General features: G+C 53.7%; 1 protein-coding gene across 1 annotated transcript; it reads right to left on the bottom strand.

Moving 5' to 3' along the window:
• Positions 1 to 1091: 1091 nt before the first annotated feature.
• NCF1 (neutrophil cytosolic factor 1) lies at positions 1092 to 16110 on the bottom strand. The gene is made up of 11 exons (XM_047779906.1): positions 15749 to 16110; positions 11158 to 11238; positions 8936 to 9011; positions 8649 to 8814; positions 7548 to 7603; positions 5366 to 5488; positions 4775 to 4882; positions 3936 to 4053; positions 2336 to 2443; positions 1606 to 1751; positions 1092 to 1358 (listed from the first exon to the last, which is right to left on the bottom strand). Exons 1-11 carry the CDS (start codon positions 15818 to 15820, stop codon positions 1234 to 1236), a joined length of 1179 nt encoding a protein of 392 aa, XP_047635862.1. The 5' UTR covers positions 15821 to 16110; the 3' UTR covers positions 1092 to 1233.
• Between the last annotated feature and the right edge of the window lie 265 nt (positions 16111 to 16375).

Below are 16375 nucleotides of genomic sequence, written 5' to 3'. Positions count from 1 at the left end.
TTAAATTTATTAAGCCTTGTTTTGTGATCTAACTTATGATCTTGCTTGGAAAATGTTCCATGTGCATTTGAAGAGAATTTGTACTCTGCTGCTTTTGGATACAGTGTTCTTTAAATAGCTGTTAAGTCCATCTGATCTAACATGTGTTTTAAGCCGAAATTTCTGTATTGATTTTCTTTCTGGATGACTGATCCACTGATAGAAGTGGGGTATTAAAGTCCCCCACTCTTGTTGTAATGCTATTTTTCCCTTTGGGTGTGTTAATACTTGCTTTATATATGTTATTACTCCTACGGGTTTTTTTTCTTTTTAGGGCTGCACCCGTGGCATATGAAAGTTCCCAGGCTAGGGGTCGAATCGAAGCTGCAGCTGCCAGCCTGCACCACAGCCACAGCAACTTGGGATCTGAGCTGCATTTGTGACCTATGCTGCAGCTTGCAGCAACAGTGGATCCTTAACCCACTGAGCGAGGCCAAAGATCTAACCTGCATCCTCATGGATACTAGTCAGATTCTTAACCTGCTGAGTCACAACAGGAACTCTGTGCTCCTATGTTGGGTGCATAAATATTTACAAATGTTATATCCTCTAATTGGATTGACCCTTTTAGTATTATGGGATGCTTTTGGCTCTTATTACAGTCTTTGTTATAAAGTCTATTCTAAGTAGAGCCACTCCAGCTTTCTTTCAGGTTCCATTTGCATGAAGTATCTTTTTCCATCCCTTCACTTTGTTTCTGTTATGTCCTTACATCTAAAGTGTGTCTCCCTATACTTAAGTTAGAATTTTTGGGGCAGTTAAGGTGCACACACAAGGTCACCTGTCCCACACCTCTCAAATATGCACTGTGCCCACTCTTCTTCTGCAGTGAGGCTGGAGTTCAAGCAGACAGTTTGTCCAAACAGCCAGAGGAGGCTGGGGTTTCCTCTTGCACTTGGTCTTATGCAAACTTAGTCTTGGCCAAGGCCGGGGAAGTACACAACCAGACCTCAGTTCTTGCAACTTCCCCCAGCAGAGCTTACAGCCTTCCGTTCTAATTCTAGAAATACCAAGTGTGTTGCCCAGCCCACTGCATGACTTCGAAGCATGGGTACACTCCAAGCAACATTTATTCAGGACGGGCGAATAGCCAGATGGGGTAGGGCCAGGGTCTCCCCTCTGCTGCCAAATCTCAGGCTCTATACATGTATATACAGGGATAGGGGCTGGCGGTGGGGAGAGCACCACGCAGCCTCAGACAGCGGATGCCAGCTTCCGCTTGGTGCTCTCGCTGCAGCGGTGCAGGATGAGGTCGGCGCTGGGCCTCGGGGGCACGGCTGGTTGCGGCTTGGGGCGCTCCGTCTTGGGCTGCTCCTTTTCTGCCGGTGGACAGTGCCAGGTGAGGCCCGTCCTGCCCTTTGCCCTGCCCCACCTGTTCAGCCCTGCCTCTCTTAACACTTCAGGCCACCCCTCACCCTCAAGGACTCACTCCCAATTATCCAGCCCTACCCCGGACCCGGTCTCTCATCACCCCCATTGAAGCTGGCCAGCTCCCTCCTCTCCTGGTACCGCCCTGGCCCCGCCCCCAGGCTCAAGCCCCGCCTCCAGACCCCTTCCCACACTCACGCAATGGATTCCCAGCTCTCTGAGGCCCTGGGCGCGGATGACGCTGGCGCTGCTGCAGAAAACGAACGCTATTGCGCCGATAGGCCTCCTGGCTGATGCGCTTCCGCGACCGCTGGTGGATGCTGTGCGCGTTGTGGATGGAGGACCTGGGCCCAGAAGGACAGGGACTTTGGTCAGCGCCTGGCATTCTTGCCCCTCCCGTGTCCCTGCCCGAGGGGACTCTCATGGCCCTCTCCGGGGTCCAACGATTAGCCCAAGAAAGTGGGGAGCGGCAGGGGGAGATGGGGTGGGTGAGAACGGCGGGGAGGGGTAGGGTGAGCGTTCGGTAGGGCCGGGGCCTGAAGGCGACCGCCCTGCACCTCGCAGACCCCTGCCCTAATGCAGAGCCCAGGCCTACTTCCAAAAGCCCTCGCCAGCCTTCAGTCCGCCCCCGCCACAGGAAGCCCTACAGACTGCCACAGCCCTCACAGGCCAGCCCAGCGACTCCAGGACACTTTCACCTCCACCTCGCATCCCTGCTTTCCTATTGCCCTGTGCCAGCCCCGCCTTGGGGGAGGGCGCGCCAGCCTCTATCCAGTGAGGGTGCTGCCTCCCACGGCAGGCTGGGCGCCCCTGACCCACGTCCCCTGCCCCAGCGCTGGGGGCCTGGACCCCCAGAGGGAGGAAGCCGTGATTCATCCTCCGCAGTCCCGCCCAGCCCGCCCCACTGTTCCAAGGGACACCCGCTCACCTCCGGGGCGGGGCTCCGCGGCTCTTGATCTTGCTTTGGGCCTCAGCTACGTCCTGTCCTGCCTTCTGCAGGTACATGGATGGGAAGTAACCTGTGATGTCTTCTTTCCTGCAACAGAGGCCGCCCTTTGAGGCCTAAGCGGTCGAGGGGATGAGGGTGGGGCCTCAGACCTGGGGCCAAGGCTCCCTCTAAACAGCTGGGGTCAAGGCAACTGGGAGGTTGCCAACAGGGCAACCCACACCAGGCCTGCACCTGTGTGCCTCCATTTCCTCATCGCTGCCACACAGGCCTTTCCAGTTGTGACACTGGGAGGGAAAGAAAGCCCATCCATTTCCCCAGGGACGTGTGTTTGCTATAAAACATCTGCAATTTTGTATATGTCCGTTTTTTCTTTTATGGTGACTGCCTGCTGTGTCCTAAGAAAGCACTGCCTACCTCCAAGTCACCAAGTCCCCTACGCTTTCTTCCAAAAGCTTCTTAGATTTGGTGCTTGGTAAAAATCTGTAATCTGTCCCAAACAAAGTTGTATGGTGTGAGGCAGGGGTCTAGTTTCTTTCTTTTCTTTTCTTTTTTCCCCTCTTCTCCATAGAGATATCCAGTTGTTCTAGCATACACTTTGTTGAAAAGATTTTTCTTTGTATTCTCACTAATACATTTGGTCGTAAAATACAACAGCCTTGGCATAATACACACTCCACTCAGGAAAACTCTGATTCTTCTTAGCTGCCAGAAAAATCACAAATATTGTCTCAGGGGTACATGATGGGGGTTAACCGAATTTGGGTCTAAAAGGTTGAGAAATCCTGCTTCAAAGCCCCCAGCCCAGACCCAGGTTGATGGGGTTGTTGTGGCCACAGTCCTGCTGGGGTCAAAGATGGGCCCTGTGACTCAGGACACTGAAAGCGTGTGCAAGACCCTGGGATTCTGCTTCCTCCAGAACAGGGGTAGGAATTCGTGTTCCCACATTCACTTGGAGGAGTAAATGGATGTAAATTACAAAGAAGGATTTAAAAGTAAAAAGGGGAGTTCCCTTCGTGGCCCAGTGGTTAATGAATCCGACTAGGAACCATGAGGTTGCAGGTTCGATCCCTGGCCTTGCTCAGTGGGTTGGGGATCCGGCGTTGCCGTGAGCTGTGGTGTAGGTCGAAGATGTGGCTTGGATCCCGCGTTGCTGTGGCTCTGGCATAGGCTGGTGGCTATGGCTCCAATTAGACCCCTAGCCTGGGAACCTCCATATGCCGTGGAAGCGGCCCTAGAAAAGGCAAAAAGACCAAAAAAAAAAAAAGTAAAAAGGATGACAGGGTTTGCTCTATCAGCCAGCAAATAGAAACAGTACAACAATTAACTGTGTTGCTAGAAGGAATAACAGACAGACTGACCAGAGGACATGACCCCAAGTCACAAAGGAAAAATGTACCCACTCAGACAAAGGCATGGAGCCCCTAGATACAGGTAGGGTGGAATTATTATGAGTCCTCACTAAAATGGATACAGCCCAGAGAAAGGCGGCAAGGCCAGCAGTGAGTCCGCACAGGTCCAGCCCCAGGCCAGGCTGACTCTTGGGGCAGGTGTGGTGAGAGGGAGGGCACAGCTCTCCTACCTGACGACCCACCAGCCATCCAGGAGCTTATGAATGACCTCGATGGTCTCCCCCTGCTCCAAGGACACCTCGTCCTCCAAGAGGGCAGTGTAGGATTTGATGGTGACGTAGGGCTCACCTGGAGGAGGGAGGGGCAGAGTGTGAAAGTCTACCTAGCACGGGGCCCTCCTCTCTAGGCCTGGGGCTCCCTCCAGCTTTCCCCCCTCCTCATGGAGGCCCCCTGGACTTCTGCCCACTCTACCCAGGGGAGCCCACCCATTCCCACCCACCACCACCTACAGCAGAGACCTGGCCAGGCAGGAGGTGTAGCCATCCAGTGACACCTGAGCTATTCACCTCTAGCCCACTGTTGGCATGTGGAACTGCCATCCCCATATCTTTTCCAGTTTTTAAAAAGGAACCATAAATCCATATAAAATTATATAATCTATTCACGTATGAGCAAACAATACTGATTTTTTTCCAACTCTCCATGGACCACATCCAGCCTGGGAGCTCCCAGTTTCTCCCTTCTGGTCAGCCAGGACGCCCCCACCTCCAGGCAGTGCTCCTTTCTGAGCCTCAGGTGGGCTCATCATGCAGCTTCGCATGGGACCTGGCCCCAGGCTGGCAGGCCCCCCCCGCAACGTGTCCCAGGGTGACCTCATCACCCGGCTCACCTCTGTGGTACCCTCTCATCTCCCCTGTCCTGACCAAGGGCCCCGCCTCCTACCCCAGCCTAGACAATGGGGTCTCAGCCTGACTCGCCCTGTGCACAGCCCACCGGAGGGTCTGACCCCAAGGCAGTCACTTCTGGCTTCTCTATAGCCCCACCCCTGCAGCAGAGGAGGGCGGGGCACCTTCATAGTTGGGCTCTGGATCCTCTGATTCATCAGGACTGTCCAGGGGCTCCAAGTAGGACGCCGGAACCCAGCCACGCTTTGTCTTCATTTGGCAGAACCACCAGCCTGTGCCGGGGATGCAGGGCAATGAGTCAGGGCGGGTCTGGAGTCTCCCTCGGCCATCGGTGGGGGTAGGGGAGGGGGGGGTCAGGATGCAGAGCCACAGGCATCCAACCCTGGGATTCAGAGACGTCACCTTCCCCACTCTCCACACCGAAATCCCACGCCCTGGTACACACAGGGGTCTCAGAACTACAGCTCAGAACTCACTTCACACACATCATGATGACAAGTTCACCGGCCCACCCGGGTCTAGTGCACAGTCACAGGCCAGATGTGTGCAGACCCCCACAGCTGCCTGGGGCACACTCTCAAGAGAGGGTAACTCGCCGTGTGGCCAGGACTGCCAGGGCCCCCAAAGGAGCCAGAGTCCCTCCGAGGGCCAGGCAGGGAGGATGCTGGGGCTGCCTGGGCGGGGGCAGAGCCTTGGCGGGGGCTCGTGGTTGGGGAGGGAGGTCCAGGCAGGACGGGGGGGGGGGGGGGGCTGACCATTCTCGTTCTTCTCCACGACATCCACCACGTCGCCCGTGGCCAGAGTCATCTCGGAACGCGAGTTCTTCTCGTAGCTGGCGATGGCGCGGTACGTCTGCAGGATGATGGGGCCTGTGATGTCTGGGGTGAGGGGCAGGGTAAGCGGATGCTGTGGCTGTCTCCTCCTGGCATGTGTGGGATCCAGGTCTGGGCCACCAGAACAGGCCCTGGCCTGCCCGCCCACCCAGCTCCAGGCGCAGCAGGGGCGGACACACCCTGCATCCTGGAAAGCAGCAGAGATGAGCTGGTCTTCACAGCTCTGCACTTACTGAGCACCTAGTGTGTTCCAGACACACATTCTCTTTCTCATTTGATGAGGTTAGTGAGCAGCCCTTCTTAACACGCCCACGAATCACCCAGGGATCTCACTACAACACAGGTGCTGATTCCACAGGTCTCTGGTGGGGCCCGAGAGTCTGCATTTCTTTCTCTTTTTCTTTTCTTTTTAGGGCCGCATCCGCGGCATATGGAAATTCCTAGGCTAGGGGTCGAATTGTAGCTGCAGCTGCCAGCCTACGCCACAGCTATAGAAATGTCAGATCCTTAACCCACTGAGCGAGGCCAGGGATCGAACCCGCATCCCCACGGATACTAGTCAGGTTCATAACCTGCTGAGCCACGATGGGAACTCCAGGAGTCTGCAGTTCTAACGGGTCCCAGATGCTGCTGCTGCTGCCTGTTATGGGCTGAATTGTGTCCCCTACCCTACTTTCGTAAGCTGAAGCTCTAACCCCCAGCACCTTGGAATCTGAGTGTATTTGGAGGTAAGGTTAAGTGAGGTGATCAGGGTGGGGCCCCAACCCAATAGGACTGGTGTCCTTATAGGGGGAAGAAGAGACCCCGGGGGGGCTGCAGGCACAAAGGAAAGGCCATGTGCGGACACAGCAAGAAGGCAGCCATCTGCAAGCCAAGAGGACGGGCCTCGGCTGAACCCAGAGCAGCCCACACATTGGCCTCGGACTCCTGGCCTCCAGAAAGATGAGAAAACGCATTTCTACTGATGAAGCTGCCCAGTCCGGGGCGCTTTGTTACAGCAGCCTAAGCTAAGACACGGCTGGTCCCACTGGCTGCTTGAAATCCTGCTCCACATTTAGTAGCTGTGTATCCTTGTGCAAGAGTTTCAACCTAAGGAGTTCCCGTCGTGGCGCAGTGGTTAATGAACCTGATGAGGAACCATGGGGTTGCGGGTTCAATCCCTGGCCTTGCTCAGTGGGTTAAGGATCTGGCGTTGCCATGAGCTGTGGTGTGGGTCGCAGATGCGGCTCGGATCCTGCGTTGCTGTGGCTCTGGTGTACGCTGGTGGCTACAGCTCCAATTCAACCCCTAGCCTGGGAACCTCCATATGCCGAGGGAAGCAGCCCTAGAAAAGGCAAAAAGACAAAAAAAAAAAAAAGAGTCTCAACCTAAATCAAGCCTCAGTGTGCCCAGCTGAGGATCAAAGAGGTTAATGGCACAGTGGTACCTACATCCTAGTGTTATAGAGATGACGGCATGAGTTAATACATGGAAAACACTGAAAATAGTGTCTGGCAAAGCTAAGTGCCTGATAAATGTTAGCGCTGTTAACAATTACTGTGCAATAAAGCTTAGATATTATCATGCCCCTTGAGTCACCCCTAAAGGCCACTTTTGCCCTCAAATCTGTTCATTCATTCAACCAGGACATCCCCCAGGCTGTTGGGAACCAGGGTCCGTGTTGGGTGCTGCAGCCATGGAGGTGAGCTCCCTTCACAGTCCAGTGATTCGCAAAGACCCCACACTCTTCCTTTTTTCTTTTTAGGGCTGCACCTGCCACATATGGAGGGTCCCAGGTTAGGGGTCAAATTGGAGCTGCAGCTGACAGCCACAGCCACAGCAACCCCAGATGTGAGCTGCATGCTTGTGGCAACGCCGGATCCTTAACCCACTGAGCGAGGCCAGGGATCGAACCCGCATCCTCATGGATACTAGTTGGGTTCTTAACCCACTGAGCCACAACGGGAACTTCCAAAGGTCCCAATTCTTCAGTGCAGCTGCCAAGACCATTTCACAGCCCCTCTCACCTCCTGCTCTCCTCCCTGTACCCCCCAAGCTCAAGGTCCCTGATCCTGTCAACAGCCTCTTAGGGTGACCTGCACTCGGCTGCCCGCCAGCCTCTCACCTGCAATGTTATTCTTGCCATCTCTGGCCATCAGGTATGTCTCGGGCTTTTTCACCCTGCAGGAGAGAACAGTGGGCTCTTGCTGCTCAGAGGCCTCCTGGGGAACGGGATGCTCTGAGGAGACCTACAGACTGTCCCGGGAATGTTCCTAATGGGAACATGGGAAGTGGGGGCCACCGCAGAGAGAAGGTAGCACCTGGATCGGGGTGGGGGGCCTTGGGAGGAACAGGAGCTCGCCTGTGGGCCAGAGGAGGAGCCCCCCTTTCCCCCTGCCTCCCACTGCAGGTGCAAAGGAGAAGGCTCCCGGGCCTGTCCCTTCTGCTGGAGCTTCAGGAGAGAAGCAGCAGGGAGTGGACCCACAGGAGCCGCCCTGCCCGGGATCAGGGTGTGTTCAGGGCCTATTCGCACTGGCTGGGGCACTGCCGTGTGTCTGGCTGGCTGTGGGTCTGTCTATGGGAGCCCCTGTCATCCAGGCCTCCTCGGGAACTCAGTGACCAGGGAGGGACAGAGAGAGGGGTTTCGGCAGCCTGCCTGGAGCCAGAAAGCACATTCCCTCGAGATGTCCCTCAGCCTTTCGGGTGCCGCCCATGCAGGGCCCTGCATACAGGAGACCCCCCGGGGTGACGGCCCGCAGAGAATGAGGTGACAAAGGAGAGGCAGGCAGCTGAGATGTGCTCAGGAATTAACAGACCCTCCACATCCTCTCGGGGGCTCCGCACTTCACAGTTTGTAAACATGCTCCATGGGACCCGCGATTGCATCTGGCCCTCCCGACTCCACCACAGGTGTGGAAACCACTTTGAGGAGGCTCCAGGCCCCACCGCCAAGGAGTCAGAGTCAGGAAAAGGATCTAGGACTTGGGACCCCCCAGCCCACGCCCAGCACCCGTGAGGCTCAGGGTCCAGGTGGAAACTCGGCAGGGAGGCAGGGAGGTTCCAGGTCACGTGGGCCTGTGTTGGAATCCTGCGTCCTCTGCTTTCCCGCTGTGTGACGTTGGGCAAGTCACTTGCCGGCTCTGAACTTCAGGCTCTGGGTGTGTCACCAGGGGAAAGTCCCGCCCCCCTCCAGGCCAGGGTCCGACCACCCTCTCCCGCCACTCACGGGCTGTCCGCGGGGAGCTTGAGGTCGTCGGGACGCACCTTGAAGAAGTTGAGGAAGTGGGGGCAGCGGGAGATCTTGACAGGCAGGCTCATGAGCGCGCTGCAGTATTCACTGAGGGTGCCCTGGCGGCTCTCGGCCACCCGCTGCCCGTCAAACCACCGCGGGGCTGGCCGGGCCGGGGAGGGGCACAGAGAACCAGTGAGCACATCAGGTCAGGTCCAGAGGGGGCGGGCGCAGAGGAGCCAGGACCGGGGAGCCCGCCCAGGTGACTCAGCCCCCCTCCTCACCTGGCAGGTGGGGGATGATCCTGTTCTCCGGGTTGATGTCCCCGGCCTCGATGGGAAACATCTGCTTTAAAGTTTTCTAGACAGAGAAGCAGATGTGAGGGAGTCTCTCTTTTTTCATCACAGCTCTGTAAAAGCGCGACCTGAATACCCTTTGAACCGCCTGGGCTAGAAGCTTCTGGCGGCATCCTGGATTCTTTCTCTCCCACCTCACATCCAAGCCGCCAGCAAATCCTCTTGGTTCTGCTCCCCAAATGTATTCGGAATCTGATCCTTCTCGCCACGCCTTCTGCCACCACCCTGGTCTGAGCTGCCACCAGGTCTGATTCCTACCACCTTCTTAGGTCACTCCTCTCTCCCGCCTCGTCTGCCCTCAACCCAGTGTCCAGAGGAAGCCTCCTCTGCTTCTTTTTTTTTTTTCCCTTTTGGTTGCACCTGTGACGTGTGGAAGTTCCCAGGCCAGGGATCAGACCCAAGCCACAGCAGTGACAATGCTGCATCCTTAACCTGCTGCACCACCAGCAAACTCCACTTTTTAAATGAATTAATTTTTTTTTTTTAGAGGGAGCCTCTGTAAGTTGCATCTCTGCTCAGAATCCTCCTTGCCCCTCAGCTCACTCAGAATGGAAACCAAGGAGTTCCCACTGTGGCACAGTGGAAACGAATCTGACTAGTATCCATGAGGATGGGGGTTCGATCCCTGGCCTCACTCAGTGGGTTAAGGATCTGGCGTTGCTAGGAGCTGTGGTGTAGGTTACAGATGCGGCTCGGAGCCTGCATGGCTGTGGCTGTGGCGTAAGCTGGCAGCTGCAGCTCCCATTTTACCCCTAGCCTGGGAACCTCCATATGCTGAGGGTGTGGCCCTAAAAAGCAAAAAAAAGAAAGAGAGAAATGGAAGCCAAAGGTTCCATGTGAGTCTACAAGGTGCTACACAACCTGCCTCTGCCTGCCCTGCTCACCTCCCCTGCCACCTCTCTCCCCGTGTTCAAAGACAAAAAAAAAAAAAAAAAAGGGTAACTTAGTGACAGCAATAAGAGGCAAAAGGCACGCCAAGGTCTTCTATACTCTATGGAAAATGCACACTCCACACAACTGTATGTTGTTCCTGGACTGTGTGTGTGTGTCCCCAGAGTAGGAGCTGGGACTGGATATAGGATGAAACAAGCCCTCCACTGCTTTTGTAATGTTTTGTCTGTCTGTTTTGTCTTTTTAGGGCTGCACCTGTGGCATATGGAGGGTCCCAGGCTTGGGGGCAAAGTGGGGCTGTAGCCACCAGCCTACGTCACAGCCGCAGCAATGCCAGATCCGAGCCGTGTCTTTGACCTTGATAGGAAACATCTGCTTTAAGATTTTTCTAGACAGGAGTTCCTGTTGTGGCTCAGTGGTTAACAAATCCTATTAGGAACTATGAGGTTGCAGGTTCAGTTCCTGGCCTTACTCAGGGGGTTAAGGATCCAGCATTGCCATGAGCCGTGGTGTAGGTCACAGATATGGCTCGAATGCCACGTTGCTGTGGCTGTGGTGTAGGCCGGTGGCTACAGCTCCAATTCACCCCTAGCCTGGGAACCTCCATATGCCATGGGTGCGGCCCTAAAAAATACAAAAAGACGAAAAAAAAAAAAAAAGATCTTCTAGACAGAAAAGCAGATGTGAAGGAGTCTTTTTCTTATCACACCACAACTCACGGCAACACCGGATCCTTAGCCCACTGAGCGAGGCCAGGCATTGAACCTGAAACTGCACAGATACTAGTCAGGTTTGTTATCGCTGAACCGTTATGGGAACTCCTTTTGTAATGTTTTATCTCCTTTATCTGAAAAAAAGCCTTGCAGCAACGGCCCAGCGACATCCGTTGTGATTCAGGTGCTGGCTGTGTTAAGGCTGGTGATAGTTTTATTTGCATTAATCTGAATTTCACTTTATTTTGCCTGTGGCCGAAGCATGCAGAAGTTCGAGGGGGCCAGGAACTGAGCCCGCAGCACAGCAGTGACCCAAGCCACAGCAGGGACAACGCCAGATCCTTAACCCACTGAGCCACCAGGGAACTCCAGCATTTCCCTTTAAATTTCTCACACAAGAGAAGCGCAGGAACCCCCATACTTCCCTGCCTGTGGACTGGACCTTGGGGGGACCCATCTGGCTTGTGAGGCTCCTCCATCCACCTGCCTCCGTCTTGGAGGGGCTGGGTGGGGCACCCCCGCCCTCACCCTGGCTCAGGCACTCACGTGGAATTCGTAGATCTCAGTGAAGCGCCGGTAGACCAGCTTCTCAGACAGGTCCTGCCACTTCACCAGGAACATGTAGACCTGGGGATGGTGGGGACGTCGTTCAGCCTGGGCAGCCCCCCACCCCCTGGTGGAAGCCGGCAGGCCTGGGGATAGGAGGGAGAGCCCTCTTTGGGGTAAGCTGGGCCACAGAAAGGGTCCCCGGGCTGCTGCCTCCGGCCTTAGGACCCCAGGGCAAGACGGTCAGCTTCTCTCAAATGAAATCAAATTCCTCATCAGCAAATTGCAGTCAAAATAGGACCGGACTGCTAGGGCTGGTGTGAATGTTAAGACGAGGTAAGATGCCGAAAGGGCTGGGCTCAGACAACGCAAGAGCTCAGTGAGCCATGTGGTTCCATTCATGTGAAATGTCCAGAAGATGCAAATCCACAGAGACGGAAAGTAGACTAGTGGTTGCCAGGGGAGCGGGGTGGAGGAGTGACTGCCAATAGGTATGGAGTTTCTTTTGGGTAGTGATGAAAATCTAAAATCAATTGTAGTGATGGTTGTGCAACTCCGTGACTATACTAAAAACCACTGAATTGTGTGTGGCACAGAGGTGAATTATATGGTACAGGGATCATGGCTCAATAAAGCCATTATTAAAAAGGCACTCGGTAAGAAAAAGTACGCCTCCGACAATAGTTAGGAGAATACTATGCAGCCGTGAAAAAGAACAAGTTACTGATACATGCAACCATGTGGATGAATCTCAAAAGCATTATCCTGAGGGAAAGACGCCAGACATGAAAGGCTACATATGGTTCCGTATCTATGATGTTCTCAAGCAAGCAAGAGCAACTAACTAATTTAAGGAGGAAAAATGAGGACAGTGGTTGCCTCTGGGGATGGGGAGGAAAGACTGGGGTGAGATGGGGTGACAGTCACGGTCTACGACTTGATGAGACTTTGGATCACATAGGGACAAGCACCGTCAAAACTCTGCAAATGTATCTCTAAGATTTATGGGTTTCGTTTAACATCAAAAAAGGAAACAACTATAAACAAATGCTGACCTCTAGTTGGTGACATGCATGCGGAAGTACTTAGGGCAAAGTGACTGGTAATTGCAATTTGCCTTGAAATGCACCAAAAATAAGATGGGTTGATGGGTGGACAGATGGATGGATGAATACAGGAGAAAGCCAGGACTAGACAAAATGTTAATGTGGCATCTAGCTGGGGAGCCTATGACTGGTTGGGTGTTTTGCTTTGTCTTGAAAAATTCTTTCAACTTTGCTGTATTTTTCAAATTTCTCAAAGTAAAATCTTAGGGAATAAAAACAATAGGATGAAGATGCCAAAAACATTCAGAAAATTAGATTATAGTGATAGCTGGACAACTTTAAACATACCATTGTATACTTTAAAAGGATGAACTTGCTAATATCTTACATATTTAGAAATTAAATCAGCAAGGATTTTTTTTTTTTTTTGGTGGGGGCATCTGTGGCATGTAGAAGTTCCTGGGCTAAGGAAGAAGTCCACGTCTCAGCAGCAATCCACGCCATTGCAGTGACAATGCCCAGTCCCTTAACCCGCTGAGCCATCAGGGAACTCCAACAAGGATTTTTTTTTTTTTTTTTTTGCTTTTTAGGGCCACACATGCGACATAACAGAAGTTCCCGGGCTAGGGGTGGAATCAGAGCTGCAGCTGCCAGCCTAAACCACAACAACAACCGGATCCAAGCTGCATCTGCGACCTACACCACAGCTCACAGCAATGCCGGATCTTTAACCCCCTGAGCAAGGCCAGGGGTCCAACCTGCATCCTCATAGATACTAGTCGGGTTGCGAACCTGCTGAGCCACCATGGCAACGCCCAGATTTTTTTTTTTTTTGTCTTTTGCTTTGTTGTTGTTGTTGTTGCTATTTCTTGGGCCGCTCCCGCGGCACATGGAGGTTCCCAGGCTAGGGGTTGAATCGGAGCTGTAGCCACCCGCCTACGCCAGAGCCACAGCAACGCACGATCCGAGCCGTGTCTGCAACCTACACCACAGCTCACGGCAATGCCGGATCGTTAACCCACTGAGCAAGGGCAGGGACCGAACCCGCAACCTCATGGTTCCTAGTCGGATTCGTTAACCACTGCGCCACGACGGGAACTCCCCCAGATTTTTTTTTTTTTTTTAATTTTAAAGTTGGAAACAAACAGAAATGCATGAACTTAACTATATATAAAATGGGTAGGGAGTTCCCTGGTGGCCTAGTGGTTAAGGATCCAGCATTGTCACTGCTGTGACTCTGGTTACAGCTGTGGCATGGGTTCGATGCCTTCTGCATGCTGCAAGTGCAGCCAAAAAAATTACAAATAACCTAAACATTAAAGAAAAATGGAAAAGACTCTAAGTAGCTTTTAGTTAGAGTATTTTCACTACTACTCTCAGCCTAAAAAGACTAAAAAAAAACAGTAAAGAAAACCTAAATTTGATTTCATAGGTGAGTAGGTTTATTGTTAATTGTGGGGTGGGTATAGCTATGCTGAAACAAGTGCATATGGAAATGAACAGAGGAGTAAATATATTGCTCCTGTTGAGAGCCAGGGTTCTCACAGTGAAATAAAGGAGCTGCAAATATAAAATGCTGAGAGGCAACAAAGATATGAAATGGCTATTCCCCTCAGTCTGTCCACGGAAAGGGCAGCCATGAGCCATGACACCTCAGCAGCAATGAGCACAATTAGCGTCCATATCTTGGTTTCTAATATCACGGCCGCTAAAAAGAACCAGGGCTCTTAAAATGGTGGAGTCCGGGCTGGGGCTGGGAGGGTCCAGGAGAGGCTGGACCATCTTGTGCCACAAGAATGTGCTCAAAGAATGACAGGCTCTACGGTTAGCAAACCCAACTAGTATCCTGAGAATGCAGGTTCGATCCCTGGCCTCACTCAGTGGGTTAAGGCTCCGGCGTTGCCGTGAGCGGTGGTGTAGGTGGCAGACGCAGCTCTGATCCCACATTGCTGTGGCTGTGGTATAGGCTGGCAGCTACAGCTTCGATTGGACCCCCTAGCCTGGGAACCACCTATGCCTCGGGTGTGGCCCTGAAAAAAAAGACAAAAAGACCAAAAAAAAAAAGAATGAGACAGAGTATGTTAAAAATAAATAAATAAATAAATAAATAAAAAACACAGAGGCCAGCCTGGGGCAACCTGAGCATCAAAGTAAGTAATGACAGAAATGAATTATAACCCAGTAAATAAACTAGCAATCTGTGGATCCCCTACTGACATAAATGAAGGAAGAAAGGAACACCCTTAGAGTAAAATGTTAATTAATAAATGTGGAAGGACAGCTGGTGTTTAAAAACCATTATTTGGCAATCCTTAGAGTAATCTGATTCAGGAAAGAGTCCTCCCTGTTCTGTAACCAACAGGATATTCACCTATTCACAAAGCCTGCCCACAGGCGGGTTAGTTAGTCATTACAAAGGGGAAAAGGGTACCTCTCCCGCAGAGATAAGGGGAGGACAGGTCCAGGACTTAGGGATCTGAGTTAACACTACCAGTGTGAGAACAAATCAAAATCGCCTGGCGGGCTCCTGCATTTCCAGCATCTAACCTGTGTCTGATTCTTGGTGAAAGAATCAGACACAGGCAAGCCGAGGGGCCTTCTACAGAATAACTGGTCCCATCGCTTCAAAAGGTCCAGATGAAAAGGATAAAGAAAGACTGATTAAGCCTGACCCAGATGAAAAACAGCAAAGAGACAATTCAGATGCCACAGATGATCCTGGATTGCATTCTGGACCCCCCCCCCCAAAAAAAAAATGTTCTACAGAGGGACAACTAGGACAATTGGTGGGATCCAAACAGTGTCTGTGGGCGGCACAGCAGTGTTCTTTCGTATTACTCTCCTTATTTTGATACCTTTGGTTATGTACGAGAAGGTTCTTGATTTTAAGAAATACGCAGCTGAAGTACTTGGGGGCAGAGAAACACAAGCTCTCCAAGTAACTCCCAAATGATTGAGAAAATGTATATTCAGCGGGGGGCGGGGGGGGGGGTGGGTGTCAGACAGACGGAGGCGAAGAGACAGAGACAGGAAACGTGGGTGAAGGAGGATTGGGGTGATTTGTATTTGGGGGGCAATATTCCTGTAATTTTGAAATTATTTCAAAATTAAAAGTTAAAGAGGAAAGGTTGGGAAGGAGAGGGCCTTCGGGGCCGGCACGTCCCCCAAGGCAGGAGTGGGGAAATCTTCTGACACCCCGTGGTGGTGCCACCTCAGGGACGGGCCGAGACTCTAGATCACCCCCTGCCCGCCCTCCCGAGGACCCCCTCCCAGAGAGGCTGCAGGGACACTTGGGGGGCGCGGAGAGGGTTCGGGGAGCAGGGAGCGGGATGGGTGGGCCAGGTCGCGGGCCCCGTACAGGGGGTGGCGGCGCGCATCTTTTGCGGGGCGCACGTGCACTGCCGCCCGGAAGGGGCGGACTGAGACCCAGAGACGCGGCGCCTCGGCCCCGACCCGGCGCCTTCGCCCCTCCGCCGCCCGCGTCTCGGGCTCGTGGCCCCGGCGCGGCGTGGGGACCCACACCTGCGCCCGCGCCAGGTACTCACATAGTGCTGGCTGGGGACGAAGCGCTTTTCGAAGCCCAGGAGGGCGATGTGGCGGATGAAGGGGTCCCCCATGGCTGGGCTGCGCGCCGGCCGCCTCTGCTCCCGGCCACTCAGGGCTGGGCCTTAAATAGGTTGGAAAGAGGAAGTCGCCTGTGTTGCGGCGGGGCGCGGGGGCCGGAGGGGGCAGGGAGCGCGCAGATACGGCTTTGCTTCTTTCGGTTTCTGGGCTTCCTCGGGCTCCCGAGGGGGGACGTGGGCAGCCACACGCACGCAGGGGTGCGGGGACACGCCCGGCCTTCCCTCCCCGCGCCCGACGCTCTCCTCCTGGCTCCTCCGGCCCAGCCTCGTCCGCCCCCCTGTTCCGGAAACACGCCCCGCCGCTCCCACCTCAGGGCCTTTGCACAAGCCGCTGCACCTGGCCCACCTCCCCGCACCGGAAACTCCCAGCCTCATCTGCTACAGGTTTCTGCTCCAAGGCTTCCTCCTCGGAGAGGCCTTCCTTGACAACTTCACATCAAATGGCCAAACTCCATGCGGCCCCCACCCCTCGCTCCTGTTTGTATTCGGAGTACTCAGCACTATTTTATTTTTTACAGTATCTTCCATTACCAGACTGTGAGGCTCCTG

Source organism: Phacochoerus africanus, chromosome 5 (genome assembly GCF_016906955.1).
Source record: "Phacochoerus africanus isolate WHEZ1 chromosome 5, ROS_Pafr_v1, whole genome shotgun sequence".
Classification (NCBI taxonomy): Eukaryota; Metazoa; Chordata; class Mammalia; order Artiodactyla; family Suidae; genus Phacochoerus; species Phacochoerus africanus.
This window is presented reverse-complemented; position numbering and strand designations above follow the sequence as displayed.

Bases quoted from the DNA above. Each gene is read 5' to 3' on its own strand.
- NCF1 (XM_047779906.1), bottom strand. From the start codon at position 15,820: ATGGGGGACCCCTTCATCCGCCACATCGCCCTCCTGGGCTTCGAAAAG. The intron at 11,239-15,748 runs GTGAGTACCTGG...CACCATCCCCAG, and splicing joins TCGTCCCCAGCCAGCACTAT to GTCTACATGTTCCTGGTGAA. The intron at 1,359-1,605 runs GTGAGTGTGGGA...GTCCACCGGCAG, and splicing joins GAGAGCTGGGAATCCATTGC to AAAAGGAGCAGCCCAAGACG.